Here is a 19,792-nt window from a genome sequence, read left to right on the forward strand (position 1 = left end):
CTGCATTATGTTTTTACCTTTGGATATTTTAAGAACATAAGAGGTACAATTTCCCTCAAGTTACTTTACTATAATTTTTCATCCACTTATATAGTCCTTTGTCTTCTTAATATTGAGATTTCTAAGAACCTGCCCCTAGGTCAACCCCATGACTAAGTACAGGATCTCAACACCTGTGCAGAAGGAAGAGCAGCTGTGTAAGGAAGAAAGCTGGGTGAAATTCAGAGCCCTATTCCTGTCCCTAGCATTCTGTTAATTGATTTGATGAGGTTGCTACACCCAGTCTTTCCACTTTGGGGTACACCTAGCCTTCTTTCATGACATTATTCCTATGCTTCCCTTTCCCCAGTTGCTGTCACAAGATTGCAAAGTGTCCTATCTCTGATTGCCTCTTTTGTCCAGACATGCACCAGTGACTGTGTATGGGAACTTCTAAGATCACTTAATGGAGCCTGCGTTTATAGAAAGGCATATTACCGATAAACTTTGTCCTGATCTAAAAGTTCCAAGTCAGCTCTTGTTCAGCGTGGGCACCATGCTTTCTAGGTCCTCAACAGCTGTTAGCTGCAACTAACTGCACAGGCTCTTCCTCCCCACTACAGGGTTGTAATAGAAGCCCAAGGAGAGGAGGAAGGGGAATTTGCCTGGTGGCAAGATCTCCAAAGACTTAAGATATTAGGATAGAGGGAGTCCTCTCTTCAGCCAGTGAAATGAGAAATCAAAATGACCAGATATCGAAAACTCCATGTGGTTCCTTTAGGGCAAGCTCTAAAGCCTGACTGTGGGCTTGCAGGCTCGTTTTGTTTTGGCCAGCAAGATATTCTAAAAGAAATGGACTTTAAACAACTTTAAGTAAGACAAGTACTCTCTCTGGTTCTAATAGTTCCTGCCCTTCTATGTTTGGCCACTATTTTGCCCCTTTTCCTTTTAACTCCTAAACCAAGCCCAACTTGGTTTTAATTTCTCAATTTCCTCTATTCACAAGGCTAAGGAGGAACAAAAACTCTGTATGAGGGATCAGCAATATCTACAGGAAAAGATTGCTTTGTTCTTCAGACTACAGTAGGCTAGGGGATCCAGGCTTGGTTTTGTCCATTTAGTCCAAAATTATTTTTTGTCAGTGGAATGGATTTTGTTTCTTTTTCGTATACCTACCTACGGGAAGGCTGATTCTGGCAAACGGTAGTATGCAAATTCAAAAGGAGTATATATATGTATGTATATTTTTGGCTGCGCCACACGGCTTCTGGGATATAGTTCCCCGACCAGGGATTGAACCTGCACCCTCGGTGCTGAAAGCATGAAGCCCTAACCACTGGATCCCAGGGAATTCCCAAAAAGAGTATATTTTTAATAATATAAAAATGCTTTATTTACTTTTTTGGGGGGGCAAGGAATAGCGACTTTATTTGGAAAGCCAGCAGACTGAGAAGACTAGTGTCCCACAATGTTTAACTCCTGAGTCATACTTTGGCTTAACATCACTGCAATATTCCTGTTTATTCTCTTTTTTCTAATCTGAGATAATAACATAGATTCTTAACAGGTTAGTAATTGCAAGTGTTATTATATTCATGATCGCAAAACCATTCTGATACACTTGTCTGGACTTAATGACTCAGTGTCTGGAGGATCATAGTACAGAAGAAAAGTATGGATTAATTTGATTAAAGTAAATGTTTGGAATAATTCTGGCACTGCTCTGTAGTTTGGACAGCATCACATGTCATACAATTCACTGACTCCATATTCTTGGGCTTGGAAATAGATCTTTTTATTCCATATGCGTGTCGTCCATTTTATAGAAATGTTATCCATTTGTTCATAAGTAATTAAATAATTTCACTTATTTTGGGCAAAGATGAAAAGTAGGGATAAATTAAGAAGTAAAATAAAGTTTAAAAGTTACTCTATATAAGGTATATAATTATAGAATCTTAGTATTTTCAGACTTCTAATGTACCATCCTCAGCTTCATTCCTTGCCCTGTACACATTCCATGAGAACCTCAACTAGCCCTTTTATTGACAAAAATCTTTTGTCAATCTACAAAGTAGTATTAATTCACCCAGTGGCATTAATTTATCTTCTAACTCTTTCAATCATCAATTTGTACCAAGCCCCATATCCATCAACAAAACAATTTTTATCTCCACGGACGTTCAATCAATTCAATGTAGAATGGCTTCAAGTCTCAAATGCACAGAAGGGCGAATTTACTTTTAACAAATGTACATTCAAAAATTAAAAAGCAAAACCAATTGCTCCTGGAAAGTTCAGGTTCCCTCAAGGCACGGACAGCATGAAAATGGCAGGGAGAAGCTCTAAGTCATTCATGACTAAAGCTCACGAGCTAACTCGATTGTACTGAATCGAACCAAGGAACAACTTAGAAATATGGAGTGTGTACTGGCCTCACCACTTTTATTCCTTCTAAGTCCAGGCACCATAGAGAGAGAAATGACTAAATCTCTATTTTTAATAGCTGCTGTAAAGTATTTTGCTCTGTAGGGCCTATTTCAGCAGTTCCTGGTGGTAATATATGGCATTTCCCTGATTAACAGCCATTTTATAACTTGTGTAATTGGCCACAAATCAGGGGAATGTCATAATGTAGCAAGAAAACATTCCTGTCTCCGTCAGAGCCTTGGCTTGGATTTCTGGAGGAATTATTACTTGAGTAGTTTGTGGGTTTTCATTACTTTAAATAATGTACTACCTGAAGTACAAAAAAAGACATTTAAACTAATGAACATTTCTGTCACCTAACCCCTTCTACCATGCCTGTCTTTAGATTTCTTTCTCCCTTGGAAAAAATTTCTTAAAAATCGGATTCTTTTTTCATTTTTATAACACCAGTATTTGTGGGGAAAGAGAGGCAAGGGCAGGGCTGGAAGTAGGGTGAGGTGACTCAGGCACTCCCCTCAGGTGTGAAATTCAAAGGGGCACCAAAAAGTTCAGTGATCAAGGTAAAAATGTTTTAATGCAGTATTTTTTAAAAAATCAAAAAAGATCAATGATGAGCAAATATTAACATTTAAAATAAAAACAGGATCTAACTCTGCACTTGCATGGCTCAACCTCTCTCACCTCACCCTGATCCCAGCTCCGGCCAAGGACACTGGAGACGAAGGAGTGATGGCAAAGTAATGAGATCAACTCAACTTGTCCAAAAGAAAAATAGGGTTGACTCTATAGTTACTGTTCAGGTTGTAATAAGTGCAATCTCCTGCATAGGATTTTATATATATATAAGGGGTTGTATTTCACCTGTGATACGTCATCCAAAGTATTTACTATCAGAGTGCCATCTATAATGGAGAAAGAACGTGTAATTCCATACCAGCCTCTATTGGAGACTCTTCGTTTAAAGCATGACAAGTATAAATGATGATAAAAGCTCTTTTCTTTCTAAGGTTAGTAAAGACCAACACCATTCTTTTATTTAAAAAATATGCTTATTTCCTGATTTGAGATAGTCATTGTGATACTATACACTAGAAATACAAAGTTAAAAAGAAGACCCTGTGACTGTCCTCAAGAAGATGGAAGCCAAGTCCATGGCTGCAGTGATTTGATAAGTCTATGAGAAAGGGATGCACAGAGAAGAGGCATGTAATTCAGATGGGGTGCTAGGTTTCCCAGAGAAGATGACATTTGAGCTAAATCTTGAAGGTCTGGTAGAAGGCAGTTGGATGAAAAAGAAGGATGGTGAGAAGTTTCAAAGAGAAGAATGAACACTGTGGAATGTGGAGGCTTGAAATGGTAGCATGTTTTCAGAGGACATGAATGTTTCAGTAAGGTTGCAGAGCTGGATGCAAGACAGAAAAGGGTGAGTGAGACTGAAGATAGAAACAGGAGGCAATTAAATGAGAACAGGAGATATTCGAATGAAATAAAAACGTAATAGCTTATCTAGAGTGTGGCTGTATTGAATAATACATTTTTAATGCAAAACCCATAATATATCAGGGTAGCTATATTATGCACTTTGATCCTTGAATTAGGAATAAAATACCTAAAAGTGTATTTAAAAGGTGAAAACTTTTTGAGACGTGCCCCACTAAATCGAAAGTTTCACAAGGATATTTATATTACATCTGCCTGATTGATTCCTTTGTGACTATGATTTCTAAAGTCAAAAAAAAAAAGGTGGGGTTTGGTGCTCTTTAAAATTTATCATACATTAAAAGTTCCTATACTCTATATACAGATGAAATGATGTTATAGAAATTAGGTTTAAAAATTATGAAGTATTGCCCAGTGCAAAATGAGGTGTGAAGGCAAAATACTGTAAAACTGATGAGAGAGTTTACTTGCACTAAATCTAGATGGTAAAAACAATCATAAAAATTATGCTGCAACAATTACACTTTTCCAATAATGTGATAAAATATCCTACCAATTACAACTACAATTAAACTTAAGATAATAATAAAAAGTGGTCACACTAACCTTTTACATCATTTGCTAACTTCTTGGCTTCATTAAGAAACCCGAAGCTTTTCTGAAGAGAGCCTTTGGCACCTTCCTGTAATGAACCCTGAGGACCTGTTGCCTGTGGACAGAAAAAGAAGTGTCACATATCTAAAACAAAAGAATTATGGAGTAGAGATATCTAGCAGGCAATTGGTACACAGAGTTTACCTTCAGGAAAGCATTCTGGGCTACATATGCAGAATAATAAATTATCAGCACAGATTTGTGATTAAAGTCAGGAGACTGTTTATTGGGAGATGAGAAGAAAGCCTAGAATAGAACCCTTAGGAATATCAACATTTAAAGGCAGGTACAGAAAGCTGGGCTGGCAAGGTGATTGAGATTCCAGAAAGGACAAAGAGAACCTAGGAAAGCATGATATTATGGAAATCAAGAGATACAGAAGTGGCTCAGAGTATGATGACTTGCTATGTTGCAAGGTCAAAACTGGTCAGTACTATCAAGTGCTGTCGAATGGTCAAGCAAATTAAGAACTAAGCACATCCTTGACTTTATCCCTAAGCACATTTCATTCAAGTTGTGGGGTAAGTCGGGGAGCATTTTCTGTCCCCTAGGTGTTGAAATGAGGAAGAACACTGCTTCTGTTTTGAAATGCATCTCAGAGTACTAGGGCAAAACAAAATCTTCTAAATGAAAATCTCTGAGCCACAGTCATCTCCTAGCAAAGATGGATTTGTTGAACCTTGGACTATAAGAGGTGACACAAAGATAACAGAGTGATATGGGAAAACGATCATTTAAATTGAACGTTTAGCTATCCATTTTAATAGTGTTTGCTCTTCAAGAATCATTACATAGTACGTTAATACCAAAAGATAAATCAAATAGGATCTTACCTGTAAATTTTAAATTGGAAGAGTATTTCAGGGTGCAAGACGAGCTAGAGAATGCTAAATAACTTACTGTTGAAGTTATAGATCTGAACTCAGGTTAGCCCAGACATAATATTCTTCAAATACATCTCCAGTGCCTTAATAACATTTTTTATCAGTCATATGATTTAAACATTAAACTAGGAGAGATTACAGAACTTGCTACTGTAGTGGCAAAATTTATTTTAAGGTGTTATTCCAACAGTTTTAAATAATCTATTGTTCATAGAACAGATTGATTATATAATACTATGACATCTACAAAGGGACATATAGGAAACATCTACATAAACAAAAAGAGACATTGTGCATTTATTTCTAGCACATGCAAAAAGAGCTGTGTGACAACCCTGACAAATTATTCTATGGGAAATGGACACTCTCTTCAACTGAGAACACATAAATTCTTAGCCCTGCAGTTTCCCGTGAGAAATTAGGTACAGTGACACCACATAAGTGTAATTTATTTTGAAAAAAAAGGAAGAGTGTCAACATAAATGGCACAAATCCAATGTACCTTACTCAAAAAAAATAAGCCTCCATTACCCACTCAGGTTCTATATTTGTTCCAAATTTATATGCCGTTCTTACTCCCTTGGTTATAGGTTTCCTGAATCAAAACAGATTAGAGAAAGGAAATTACAAAGAAAGAAGAAGATTCTCTAAATAGGCACATGAAAACAGCCGAAGTGACAGCTGACAATCTATCTGACAATGAGGAAAGAGAAAACCAACAACTAGAGAGAAGAGTTTTTAAATCTCAGAAATCCAAATCGATAAGGATGAAATAGGTTTCAGTAGATGCCAATATTATTGTAGTAAAATAACTAATGTTGATAATGATGATCCTGAACCATCAGGATAACACAGGTCATTCACAGTACAAGATGAAACCAGACAAAGCAAGCTTTCCCCATAGCCTTAACGTGTGAATTCCTCTCCACAAGAACATAATCTGGTGAGTGTCTAACAACCAACATCTTAGAGCTAATCTTGGATATGCAAAGTGAGGCATGGGAGTAAAGGAGGGAGAGAGAGTTGACTTGCTGTCCATGAGAAAATTAAAGAAATGAGGTAAGAGAGAAGAGAAGGGCCAGACAACATGTAAAGAGGCTAAAGTCTGAGCCGTGGAAATTGTGGAGGGATTAGGAACAGCGATGGGCAATATTTATTTTTTTCTACTTTCTTACACTCTTCAGCAGTTTTATTGAGGTATAAAAAAACTTCACATATTTAAAATTTACAATTTGATAAGTTTTGACATTTATACACCCATGAAACTGCCAATCAAGGTAGAGAACATACCCATCATTTCTTTTCAATCCCTCCCTTCCACCCCTCCTTGTCTTCCCCCATCTCCACACACTGACCTGCTTTCCATCACTATTAGTTTGCATTTTATAGAATTTTATACAAATAGAATCATCCGGTATGTACTCTTCTTTTTGTCTGGCTTCTTTCATTCAGTGTAATTATTTTGATGTTTATCCATGTTGTGTGTGTATCAACATGTGATCCCTTTTTTATTTACGTGGATATGCCCCAACCTATTTATTCATTCATCTCTTGATGGACATTTGGATTATTTCCAGCTTTGGCTATTCTAAATAGAGTTGCTATGAACATTTGTGTACACATCTTTGTATGAACATATGCTGATTTCTCTTGGAGTGGAAACCTCTAAGTGGAGTGGCTAGATTATCTGGCAGATGTATGTTTACATTTTTTAGAAACTATCAACATGTTTTCTAAATTATTTGTACTATTTTAAATTCTCACCAGCAGTGTATGACAGTTACGTTTGCCTACATCCTTGTCACTACTTGATATAGTCAGTCTTTTAAAATTTTAGACATTCTAATAGGTGTGTACATCATTTGGTTTTAATTTGCATTTTCCTCGTGACTAATAATGTTGAGCATCTTTTCCTGTGCTTATTTATTTATTCTTTGGCTAAGCATTCAAATTTTTTGTCCAAGTTTTAACTGGGTTTTTTGTTCTTATTGAGTTTTGAAAGATATTTATGCATAATATGACAAATCCTTCGTCATATATGTAATTTGCAAATATATTCTTCTAGTTTGTACCTTATCTTAATAAATGGTTGGATTTGATTTGTTTTAACATTGTCCATAATTTTTGCATCTATGTTCATGAGGGATATTGGTCTATAATTTTCTCATTTTTTTGGTAATGTCTTTGTCTGGTTTGTATCATAGTAATACTGGCTTCTTAGAACGAGATAGGACATATTTTCTCCTCTTCAATTCTCTGAAGAATTTATTATTTCTTTCTTAAATATTTGGTAGAATTGAATGACCAGTGAAGTCATTTGGAACTGAATTGTGTGTGTGTGTGTGCGCGCGCGCGCGCGCACGTGCACACATGTGCATATATGTGAGGGTTTTTAAACACAAATTTAATTCCTTAATGAGTATAGGGCTATTCAAGTTATTTATTTATGGATGAGTTTCAGTAGTTTGCGATTTTCAAAGAATTTGCCCATTTCATTCAAAATGTCTAATTTTTGGCATAAAGTTGTTCGTAATTTTCTCTTATTATCCTTTACTGTATGCAGAAGTTGCTGTGATTTCACCTCTTTTATTCCTGATATTGGATATCGGTGGCCTTTCTCAAGTTTTCTGATGAGTCTGACTAGATGATTATCAGTTCAATGATCTTCCATTGGACCTTTGCACCATCATCCAGCAACACGACTGAATCCTGACTGAAGTCCATATGCTGATAAACTTCCCTGCTGCCAATTTCTTATCTTGCATTTATGAGTGTTGCCTACCTTTTGCTTCCAGACCTCTTGTCTTTCCTGTTTTTCAGGAGGCCAGTGATTTCTTCCTGGATTCTTAGTCAACTACTCCTTGCTCAGATGTAAGGAGGTGGGTGGTATACATGGGGGTGTAGGAGATATTGTAGCAACAAGGTAAGGAACGACAAGGAGACAGGGAATTTTGATGTGTGGATGGGAGAGCAAGTATTTCGGTTGCAAAGGACTGTAGATTTTATGAAGGGCAGTGTTAAGAAGTAAGGCTGTTAGGTAGTTTGGAGTCGGTTTCTGGAAAGTTTGAACGTTAGACTAAGGAAACTGGACAATAAGCAACATGGAGCCGTTAAAAGTTTCTGAGTAGGAATGTATGCTCAGAGCAATAGTCCAGAAGAGGAATTGGGCAGCTGTGTGGGACAAAAAGGAGATATCAGTTGACTATTGTAATAGTATGAGCCAGAGAAAATAGAGCTGTAACCTTAGGCAAGGGCATTGGAAATGAGGTTTGGGTTCAAGAGATGTGGAGGAATAAGACACGTTTCAATGTTTCAAGAAGCACTTCAAAATATTAAAGTAAAGAGCTGATGGAGTACAATTGTCAGCTATAAGCAGTGTACTAACAATCCAGGTTTAAAAGACAAGTCTTTCATATGATAACAGAATGGAAAACACTAATACGTTATGGATGAACAGAACTGTTTCAATTCATTGGAATTTGGAGAGTTCATTTTCCAACATTGCTTAGTAAGTCACTGAAGCACATCAGCAATATCAGGACAGGTGATGAAGCAGCATTTTCCAAGCTAATTATACTTCATGCATATTTATAAGCATCACATCTGAGTTTCTGGGCTGTGTCTACAGCATATGTGAAATATAAATGAGGTTCTTAGACTTGCAAGATATTTTGTTACTTGCTTTTTAGAGACTGTATTTTTATAAATAATAAGTTCTTCTCTGTGTATATATACATATATGTATTTATAAATTATCTAAAACCTTTTATTATATCACACAAAATAGGATCTATTATTACATGTAGGTTGCTATATGTTTTATTAGCTAATAATCATTTATAGAAAATGTGAGATAATTTAAAACATCAGAGAAGGAAAGATACAGGAAAAAGTAAAATGATAAAGTCTACAAAGATTTAACAGAGGCTTGGCACTTAATTGGCTTTTAACACATGTTAGTTTTCTTCTTCCTACTATTTGTTAAGTATTCATAGTGACTTGTTTAGGCACCATGTCATTGACTAATAGATGAATGAATTGACTGATTTACCCAATAAAAGTTTTTAGCTCTCTCAAGCACCAGAGTAAGCTCTGATTATTCAAAGATCGAAAGACTCTGCCTTCTCTAATGGAACTGGAGTGGAGAGACAAACCAAAAAATCCTTATAAAGAAAATGATGATTGCCATAATGGAGTATGGAAATATCTAAGTGTTTTGTTGTCAGAGGAGGCTCTCTTAGGGGGAGGAGATGTGCAGGTGAGACCTAAAGTTAAGTTTATCAGGATGGTATACCCACACCCCACTGATGTATTATTTAAATAAGCAAATTTAAAAGTTATTGTTTATATTTCTTTCTATATTACATTTTTATTATTTTTCTAAATGTTCCTCTACTAACTTCTTTATTAGAGATAAATTTTCTGAATTCATTGAAAAAGTTGGTGCTAAGGAGAGATGCATAATTGTTTTCGTTTATTTTTATTTTCTAAAGAAAGTACTAGCTGAAAATTCATCAGCGTGGTTTACAGCCTATTCCATTACTTCCTCTTTATGAAATAATTTATTTTAGAAGACAAGTCTTGCACATTTCCAATGGGGATAATGTGTCAAGATAATATGTGACTTAGATGATTTTAAATTCAATATCTTTTTAATAAAGAAAACTGTTCAAAATGTGCAGAGGTATATGTAAGGGCTGATAATTAGCTGCAGTGGGTTTATGTAAAATATTTATCAGAAGAAATTTATATTTGGGCATGTTAGGCTGTTGTTAAAAATCGGGGAAAAATTTCTTACTATAATAAAATAAATTCTTAGAAGAAATGGTGGAATGTAGCCCTATATACATTTTAAAAGACATAACTTTTGAGAACACTGAAAAATGTGCAAGTGATGTTACTAGATATATTAAGCTACAAAACAGTTATGTAAAAATTACCCATTTGTACAAAAGCTATTTGCACAGGAAAAAGTATGGACAGATAAACAACATTATAAAAGTCGTTGTCTGCGGTTGGTGAGATTACACACATTTTAGATTTTCTCCCTCTTGCTTGTCTGTATTTCCTATTTTGTTTTATAATGGACATGAACTGCTTTTGTAATAATTGAAAAGAGCATACACAATTTTTAAAAAAGAAAATCATTGTGTATTGATTTTAAAGGTGTTTTAATATAACCCATATTTTAAAAATCTACAGGATACTAAAATGAAATTATGAATCAAAAATGAGTTCAGAAAGAACCCAAAGAATGACTTTGGTCAGAAATCTGGTGAAAGAAAGGTTGTAGATCCTAGTATTGCATAATATCCTAAAATGGGACAGGGGTTAGATGAGTCTCTGGAGGACTGGAAGCAACTGAGCACACAAAGGAGACCAAGGGATGAAATAGAAAATCTCCAAAACTACTCATGAGAATTTAGAATTCATGACTGCGAATTTGCAGCTTGAGAACACCAAGAAAGACAATTGAGAGAGGATTTTAAAGTATATAACTAATTGAGAACAGGTTTTCACCAGTCACAGCATGAGAGCCATTGCTCCATCACCCTTGGGTGCCACTGGCTTGCTGCTGACAAGCTGTTGAGGGTAGGATGGGTGGGTACCACAAGGAGTCTTGATTTTGAGTACAGACAATGGATAAAGGTCTATTGAGTTAGAAAACCTCCTCAGAGGGCTTATTGCTTTCTTTCCATTTAATGTCCAGAATCAAACTCAACATGGCAATTTCAAATCTTGATTATTCATATATTTATTATTGTATTTATTCCTACTGGTGGAAATCTCAAATACCAGGTCTGAGAGCATTGCTGCCTTGAATAAAATTAGTTTAAATTTATATTGCATTATAGCATCACCCCAAAGAGTTTCTGTGTTGCTGACTGATGTAACAAACTCTTTGATTTCATTTTTAATACTTTATGCCCTCAATTTTTAAATACGCCAAATTCTGGGTAATCAAATAGAAGTTTGTTATTCTGCTTCCAATAGATTTTCTTAAAGTTATTGATGCAAATGAGTGTATCATGTACAAAGAAAATCACTAAAGTCAGCTGGCTTGATGAATACCGTTTTCACACACAGATTCAATATTTTTCTACGTAACTTAGATCCTCACTGACTTTTTCATATTTGTTCTTGTGTGAATCAGTTCTTATATAAGTTGCTGAATTGCTGATGGAGAAAAAAGGTTCACCAGTTTTACTGACAGATTCAATTGTCATACCTATTATGGATTATACTATTTCTCCATTAACACTACACTGGTACAAACTTTAAATCCCAATGATTATAGATATTAATAAGAAGTCAAAATTACTGTTTGAATGACTCCTAAGTAATCACTGGCAGAATAAAATACAAGATATATGAGAGTTAAAGTTTAAAACTTGACTGACACTATATTATATTGGGCCTTTTGAATGCAATGTGTATTCTGCCAATATTTGCACACTTCTTTATGTAGGAAATAAAAACTCAAAATGACCTTGCAAGTATTCTTTATGTATTCTGATTCATCCAATTACACAAAGCAAATATTAAATAAGACAGACTGAAAAGACGATATGACCACATTTCTAAATAGATACTCATTAGAAATACCTTAATGTTTACTCCTATTGTAAGATTTACAGTGTTTAACTATGTGATGTATTGACCAATAGCAGTGATATCAAAAGACTCTGGCTACAGATTAGGAACCAAGATGGCAGAGTAGAAGGACGTGCTCTCACTCCCTCTTGCAAGAACACCAGAATCACAACTAGCTGCTGGACAGTCATCGACAGGAAGACACTGGAACTCACCAAAAAAGACACCCCAATCCAAAGACAAAAGAGAAGCCACAATGAGGTGGTAGGAGAGGCACAATCACTGTAAAATCAAGTCCCATAACTGCTGGGTGGGTGACTCACAGACTGGAGAACATTTATACCACAGAAGTGCACCCACTGGAGTGAAGGTTCTGAGCCCCACGTCAGGTTCCCAACCTGGGGGTCCGGCAATGGGGGAAGGAATTCCTAGAGAACCAGACTTTGAAGGCTACTGGGATTTGATTGCAGGACTTTGACAGGACTGGGGGAAACAGAGACTCCACTCTTGGAGGGCATACACAAAGTAGTGTGCACACTGGGACCCAGGGGAAGGAGCAGTGACACCAGGGGAGACTGAACCAGACCTACCTGGTAGTATTGGAGGGTCTCCTGCAGAGGCAGGCAGTGGCTGTGTCTCACCGTGGGGAAAAGGACACTGGCAGCAGAAGTTCTGGGAAGTACTCCTTGGTGTAAGCCCTCCCAGAGTCCACCATTAGCCCCACCAAAGAGTCCAGGTAGGCTCCAGTGTTGGATTGCCTCAGGCCAAAGAACCAACGGGGAGGGAACCCAGCCCCACCCATCAGCAGTCAAGGGGACTAAACTTTTACTGAGCTCTGCTCACCAAAGCAACAGTCAGCTCTACCCACCACTAGTCTCTTCCATCAGGAAATCTGCATAAGCCTCTTAGATAGCCTCATCCACCAGAGGACAGACAGCAGAAGCAAGAAGAACGACAAAATCCTGCAGCCTGTGGAACAAAGACCACATTCACAGAGAGATGGATAAGATGAAAAGGCAGAGGGCTATGTACCAGATGAAGGAACAAGATAAAACCCCAGAAAAACAACTAACTGAAGTGGAGATAGGCAACCTTCCAGAAAAAGAATTCAGAATAATGATAGTGAAGATGATCCAGGACCTCGAAAAAGAATAGAGGCAAAGATCAAGAAGATGCAAGAAATGTTTAACAAAGACCTAGAAGAATTAAAGAACAAACAAACAGAAATGAACAATACAATGACGGAAATGAAAACTACACTAGAGGGAATCAATAGCAGAATAACTGAGGCAGAAGAACGGATAAGTGATGTGGAAGAGAGAATGGTGGAATTCACTGCGGCAGAACAGAATAAAGAAAAAAGAATGAAAAAATGAAGACAGCATAAGAGACCTCTGGGACAACATTAAATGCAACATAATTCGCATTATAGGGGTCCCAGAAGGGGAAGAGAGAGAGAAAGGACCCAAGAAAATATTTGAAGAGATTATAGTCGAAAACTTCCCTAACATGGGAAAGGAAATAGCCACCTAAGTCCAGGAAGCTCAGAGAGTCCCATACAGGATAAACCCAAGGAGAAACACACCGAGACACATAGTAATCAAACTGGCAAGAATTAAAAACAAACAAAAATTATTGAACGCAGCAACGGAAAAACGACAAATAACATACAAGGGAACTCCCATAGGGTTAACAGCTGATTTCTCAGCAGAAACTCTACAAACCAGAAGGGAGCGGCATGATATACTTAAAGTGATGAAAGGGAAGAACCTACAACCAAGATTACCCCGCAAGGATCTCATTCAGATTCGATGGAGAGATCAAAAGCTTTACAAAGAAGCAAAGGCTAAGAGAATTCAGCACCACCAAAACAGCTCTACAACAAATGCTAAAGGAACTTCTCTAAGTGGGAAACACAAGAGATGAAAAGGACCTACAAAAACAAACCCAAAACAATTAAGAATATGGTCATAGGAAGATACATATTGATAATTACCTTAAACGTGAATGGATTAAATGCTCCCACCAAAAGACAGGCTTGCTGAATGGATACAAAAACAAGACCCATATATATGCTGTCTACAAGAGACCCACTTCAGACCTAGGGACACATACAGACAGAAAGGGAGAGGATGGAAAAAGATACTCCATTTAAATGGAAATCAAAAGAAAGCTGGAGTAGCAAAATCATATCAGATAAAAACGACTTTAAAATAAAGGAGGTTACAAGAGACAAGGAAGGACACTACATAATGATCAAGGTATCAATCCAAGAAGAAGATATAACGATTATAAATATATATGCACCCAACATAGGAGCACCGCAGTACATAAGGCAACTGCTAACAGCTATAAAAGAGGTAACTGACAGTAACACAATAATAGTGGGGGACTTTAACACCTCACTTACACCAATAGACAGAACATCCAAAATGAAAATAAACAAGGAAACAGAAGCTTTAAATGACACAATAGACCAGACAGATTTAATTGATATTTATAGGACATTCCATCCAAAAGCAGCAGATTACACTTTCTTCTCAAGTGCGCACAGAACATTCTCCAGGATAGATCACATCTTGGGTCACAAATCAAGCCAGTAAATTTAAGAAAACTGAAATCATATCAAGCATCTTTTCTGACCACAATGCTATGAGATTAGAAATGAATTACAGGGAAAAAAAACGTAAAAAACACAAACACATGAAGGCTAAACAGTGCATTACTAAATAACCAAGAGATTGCTGAAATAATCAAAGAGGAAATCAAAAATACCTAGAGACAAATGACAATGAAAACACGACGATCCAAAACCTATGGGATGCAGCAAAAGCAGTTCTAAGAGGGAAGTTTACAGCTATACAAGCCTACCTCAAGAAACAAGAAAAATCTCAAATAAACAATCTAACGTTACACCTAAAAGAACTACAGAAAGAAGAACAAACAAAACCCAAAGTTCGCAGAAGGAAAGAAATCATAAAGATCAGAGCAGAAATAAATGAAATAGAAACAAAGAAAACAATAGCACAGAGCAGTAAAACTAAAAGCTGGTCCTTTGAGAAGATAAACAAAACTGATAAACCATTAGCCAGACTCATCAAGAAAAAGAGGGAGAGGACTCAAATCAACAGAATTAGAAATGAAGAAGGAGAAGTTACAACAGACACCGCAGAAATACAAAGCATCCTAGGAGACTACTACAATCAACTCTATGGCAATAAAATGGACAACCTGGAAGAAATGCACACACTTTTAGAAAGGTATAACCTTCCAAGACTGAAGCAGGAAGAAATAGAAAATATGAACCGACCAATCACAAGTAATGAAATTGAAACTGTGATTAAATATCTTCCAACAAACAAAAGTCCAGGACCAGATGGCTTCACAGGTGAATTGTATCAAACATTTAGAGAAGAGCTAACACCCATCCTTCTCAAACTCTTCCAGAAAACTGCAGAGGAAGGAACACTCTCAGCTCATTCTATGAGGCCACCATCACCCTGATACCAAAACCAGACAAAGATACTACAAAAACAGAAAATTACAGACCAATATCACTGATGAATATAGATGCAAAAATCCTCAACAAAGTACTAGCAAACAGAATCCAACAACACATTAAAAGGATCATACACCATAATCAGGTGGGATTTATCCCAGGGATGCAAGGATTCTTCAGTACACGTAGATCAATCAATGTGGTGGACCATACTGACAAACAGAAAAATAGAACCGTATGATCATCTCAATAGATGCAAAAAAAGCTTTTCACAAAATTCAACACCCATTTATGATAAAATCTCTCCAGAAAGTGGGCATAGAGGGAACCTACCTCAACATAATAAAGGCCATATACGACAAACCCACAGCAAACATCATTCTCAATGGTGAAAAACTGAAAGCATTTCCTCTAAGATCAGGAACAAGACAAGGATGTCCACTCTCACCACTATTATTCAACATAGCTTTGGAAGTCCTAGCCATGGCAATCAGAGAAGAAAAATAAATAAAAGGAATACAGATTGGAAAAGAGGAAGTAAAGCTGTCACTGTTTGCAGATGACACGATACTATACATACAGAATCCTAAAGATGACACCAGCAAACTACTAGAGCTAGTCAATGAATTTGGTAAAGCTGCAGGATACAAAATTAATGCACAGAAATCTCTTGCATTCCTTTACAATGATGAAAAATCTGAAAGAGAAACTAAGGAAACACTCCCATTTACTACTGCAACAAAAAGAATAAAATACCTAGGAATAAACCTACCTAGGGAGACAAAAGACCTGTATGCAGAAAACTATAAGACACTGATGAAAGAAATTAAAGATGATACAAGCAGACGGTGAGATATACCATGTTCTTGGATTGGAAGAATCAATATCGTGGAAATGACTATACTACCCAAAGCAATCTACAGATTCAATGCAATCCCTATCAAATTACCAATGGCATTTTTTACAGAACTAGAACAAAAAAATCTTAAAATTTGTATGGAGACACAAAAGACCCCAAAGAGCCAAAGCAGTCTTGAGGGAAAAAAGCAGAGCTGGAGGAATCTGACTCCCTGACTTCAGACTATACTACAAAGCTACAGTAATCAAGACAATATGGTACTGGCACAAAAACAGAAATACAGATCAATGGAACAGGACAGAAAGCCCAGTGATAAATCCATGCACCTATGGTCAACTAATCTATGACAAAGGAGGCAAGGAAATACAATGGAGAAAAGACAGTCTCTTCAATAAATGGTGCTGGGAAAACTGGACAGCTACACTCCCTAACACCACACACAAAAATAAACTCAAAATGGTTTAGAGAGCTAAATGTAAGACCAGGCACTATAAAACTCTTAGAGTAAAACACAGGAAGAACACTCTTTGACATAAATCACGGCAAGATCTTTTTTGATCCACCTCCTAGAGTAATGGAAATAAAAACAAAAATAAAAAAATGGGACCTAATGAAACTTAAAAGCTGTTGCACAGCAAAGAAAACCATAAACAAGACGAAAAGACAGCCCTCAGAATCTTCTGCTATCTTCTTTCCACAGCCTGATTAGGAAATTCTGGCACACCACTTGAACCTAATTCTAATCAATAAAAAAATCCTACAAGGCATCTACATTCAAATAAATATTCATAGATGATCTCAAACTAAGTAGGGAAAGAAAGTAATTTTATTTTTTCTTTGAAATTTTCTTCTCTATTCAACTTTCCTATCTCTCTTGGCAGTGTATATATCTTGTTCATTCTGAAAATCTGGAGCATCCTAGCCTTTCTAGATTCCTAGTATCAATGTTTGGAGATGGCAGGGGGCAATTTACATTTAGTGATCAGCTACTATATACCAAGTATTACCTATATGAAAATCATGGAATATTACTTGTGAAATAGTGCAAATGAAATTCTCACGGAGTTATTCATGCTTCTGTCCCCTCGAGGTCTATTTTCAGCTTAAAATTTAATACTGGAGACATTATTTTCTGGTAAAAGGAAGTAGGAAGAGGAAAACACCACAGTCACTAAGCTGTGAAATGGTGGCAGCAGGCCATGGGAGCAGAATGCCCAGAGTAGAAAGCAGGCAGAGATGCAACATCTTTCAAAGCTGTGGCTGTGCAGTTGGCATCTGACTCAAAGACTTTTCTCCCTAATTATTTTAAGATTTTGTTTTCTTTTTCTCTTTAGTTTCTGTAGTTTAACAATGATCTTTCCAGGTGTGGACTTATTTTATTTATTGTGATAGGCTTCCTTAACTTGAGAAATCATATCATATCCTTCACCAGCACTTGAAAATTTTCAGTATCTCTTTTACTATTACTATTCCCCGTTCTCACCCTTTTCAACTTCTGGAACTCCTAATAGATTTGCATTTCATTTTTACAATCTATATTCCTTGTTTCTTACACTCCTTTTATGTTTTACCATACTTGTTGCATTCTAGGCAACGTATTCAACTCTTCCTATTAACTCATTCTCTTTTCCTATATATTTTATTTGTAGAAATTTTATTTGCTTCTGTTACAAATTTCCGTAATCTTCTGTATTTTTTCTTTTTATCACTCTTTTCTATTCTTTTTTAACATTTCAATACTTTTAAACACGTTTATTGTATATTCTCTTTCAGATTTTTGAATAACTTCAGGACCATGTTACATACTTTGCCTGCCTACCCTCTTTCCTACTTGATTATTTATAGTGTATCTAAACAGACCACTTTCCTGTGTCCTTCTAGATGCTCTAGAGGTTGCAAGAACCAGGATCAGTTCCCTCCTCTCCCCATTAAATTTTTAGCTTGGAAAGTCTTGTACCATATGGACTTCAACCCATATATAAATATATACAGTATAAATTTGGACTTCAATCCACAGGCTTATGGTTTTAGCAACTTATGAGAGACATTTTTCACAACTGGAGGCATGAAAAGTAACAAGGCTCCTTGGCATGTTCTGGGCTAGAAGGAGTGTTTGTTGATGAGAACAATTGTTTCCAAGTCTCATAGTTTTGCATACTTTCGATTAGTCAAAAAAGGCTCCTTCTTTTGTAGGTTTAGGATGATATCTGTGATGTCTTCTCTCCCTGCCTGGGCTTTAAAATCCCAGTCCCTAGACATATGATCTATATTTATGTTCCAAATTCATTGAGTCACCAAGCTGCCAGCTCTAGAATGTGCTATTCTGTTTTACTCTCGTTTTTATTTTTAGATTTTCTTCTGTTTCCTCTTTTTTTTTTTTTTTTTTTGCGGTACGCGGGCCTCTCACTGTTGTGGCCTCTCCCGTTGCGGAGCAGAGGCTCCGAACGCGCAGGCTCAGAGGCCATGGTTCACGGGTCCAGCCGCTCTGCGGCATGTGGGATCTTCCCGGACCGGGGCACGAACCCGTGTCCCCTGCATTGGCAGGCGGACTCTCAGCCACTGCGCCACCAGGGAAGCCCCTTGTTTCCTCTTTATAAAATAAAGTATGAGTTAAATTTTGGGGAGTTAGAATTTACCTAGCATTTCTGTGAATTTCTCACATTAGGATGGATCTGAATTAACTCAGACTGCCATGTTATCAGAGCTCCCTGACTTTTCTTTCTAGTACCCTTATTTTCTATCAGGGTTTTTCTCCCCACTGATCTGTCACATAAGAGTGAATTTACAAAAATCCAATTTATTCTGTAGACTCGACCCTAAAGCAAGAAAAAACTCCTTCAAGTTTCAAGTTTTCTGAAGAAAAAACTTCGAGTTTCTATGGATTTTTACTCCCCTCATACTAAGGAATCAACAGTGGGAAGTCACTTACACAGTTCACGTATTTTTAGGATCAGGTGTCTAAGGCTTTAAACTTACTTAATTTTAGGTATATTTTCCTCCTGTCTAATATTTTTTTCAGAATTTCCCCCCTCTCTTTAGTTCATCTAAAGCCTACATATCACTTACACAGCACTGTTCTTTACTATCTCTCACTATTATTGTTTCTATGAGAAAATGCATTACTTACAAATTGCGCTCACTTTCTTCTGTATTTTATATTATTTTTTCCTAGATGTGCCTGAGAAAGATCATGCCGAAGATATTTAGACTTATGGCTCCCAGGAGTGATGGGTAACTGTAGCAAGTGACAGAACTTGAATTTGGAGAATAAAGAGGAAGACCACATTGTGTACTGGTGTTGAGAGCAAGTATAAATTCTTCTCAATTTCTAGTGCTGATTCTTAGTGAAGATCAGACTAAACACTGAGACTGAGACTAATTGAGAAAGAGGATTCTGGATTAGAGGGTATTAAGGAATTTTGTTGGTGTGTGTTGGGATGGGGAGAGAGAGAG

General features: G+C 36.7%; 1 protein-coding gene across 1 annotated transcript in view; it reads right to left on the reverse strand.

Moving 5' to 3' along the window:
- Positions 1–19,792, reverse strand: part of LAMA2 (laminin subunit alpha 2) — a 607,678-nt gene that overhangs the window by 82,386 nt on the left and 505,500 nt on the right. The window contains exon 41 of the mRNA XM_049695645.1: positions 4,456–4,558. Within this exon, the coding sequence (XP_049551602.1) occupies positions 4,456–4,558 (103 nt within the window). The remainder of the gene's footprint in view (positions 1–4,455; positions 4,559–19,792) is intronic.

This window comes from Orcinus orca, chromosome 12, assembly GCF_937001465.1.
Source record: "Orcinus orca chromosome 12, mOrcOrc1.1, whole genome shotgun sequence".
NCBI lineage: Eukaryota > Metazoa > Chordata > Mammalia > Artiodactyla > Delphinidae > Orcinus > Orcinus orca.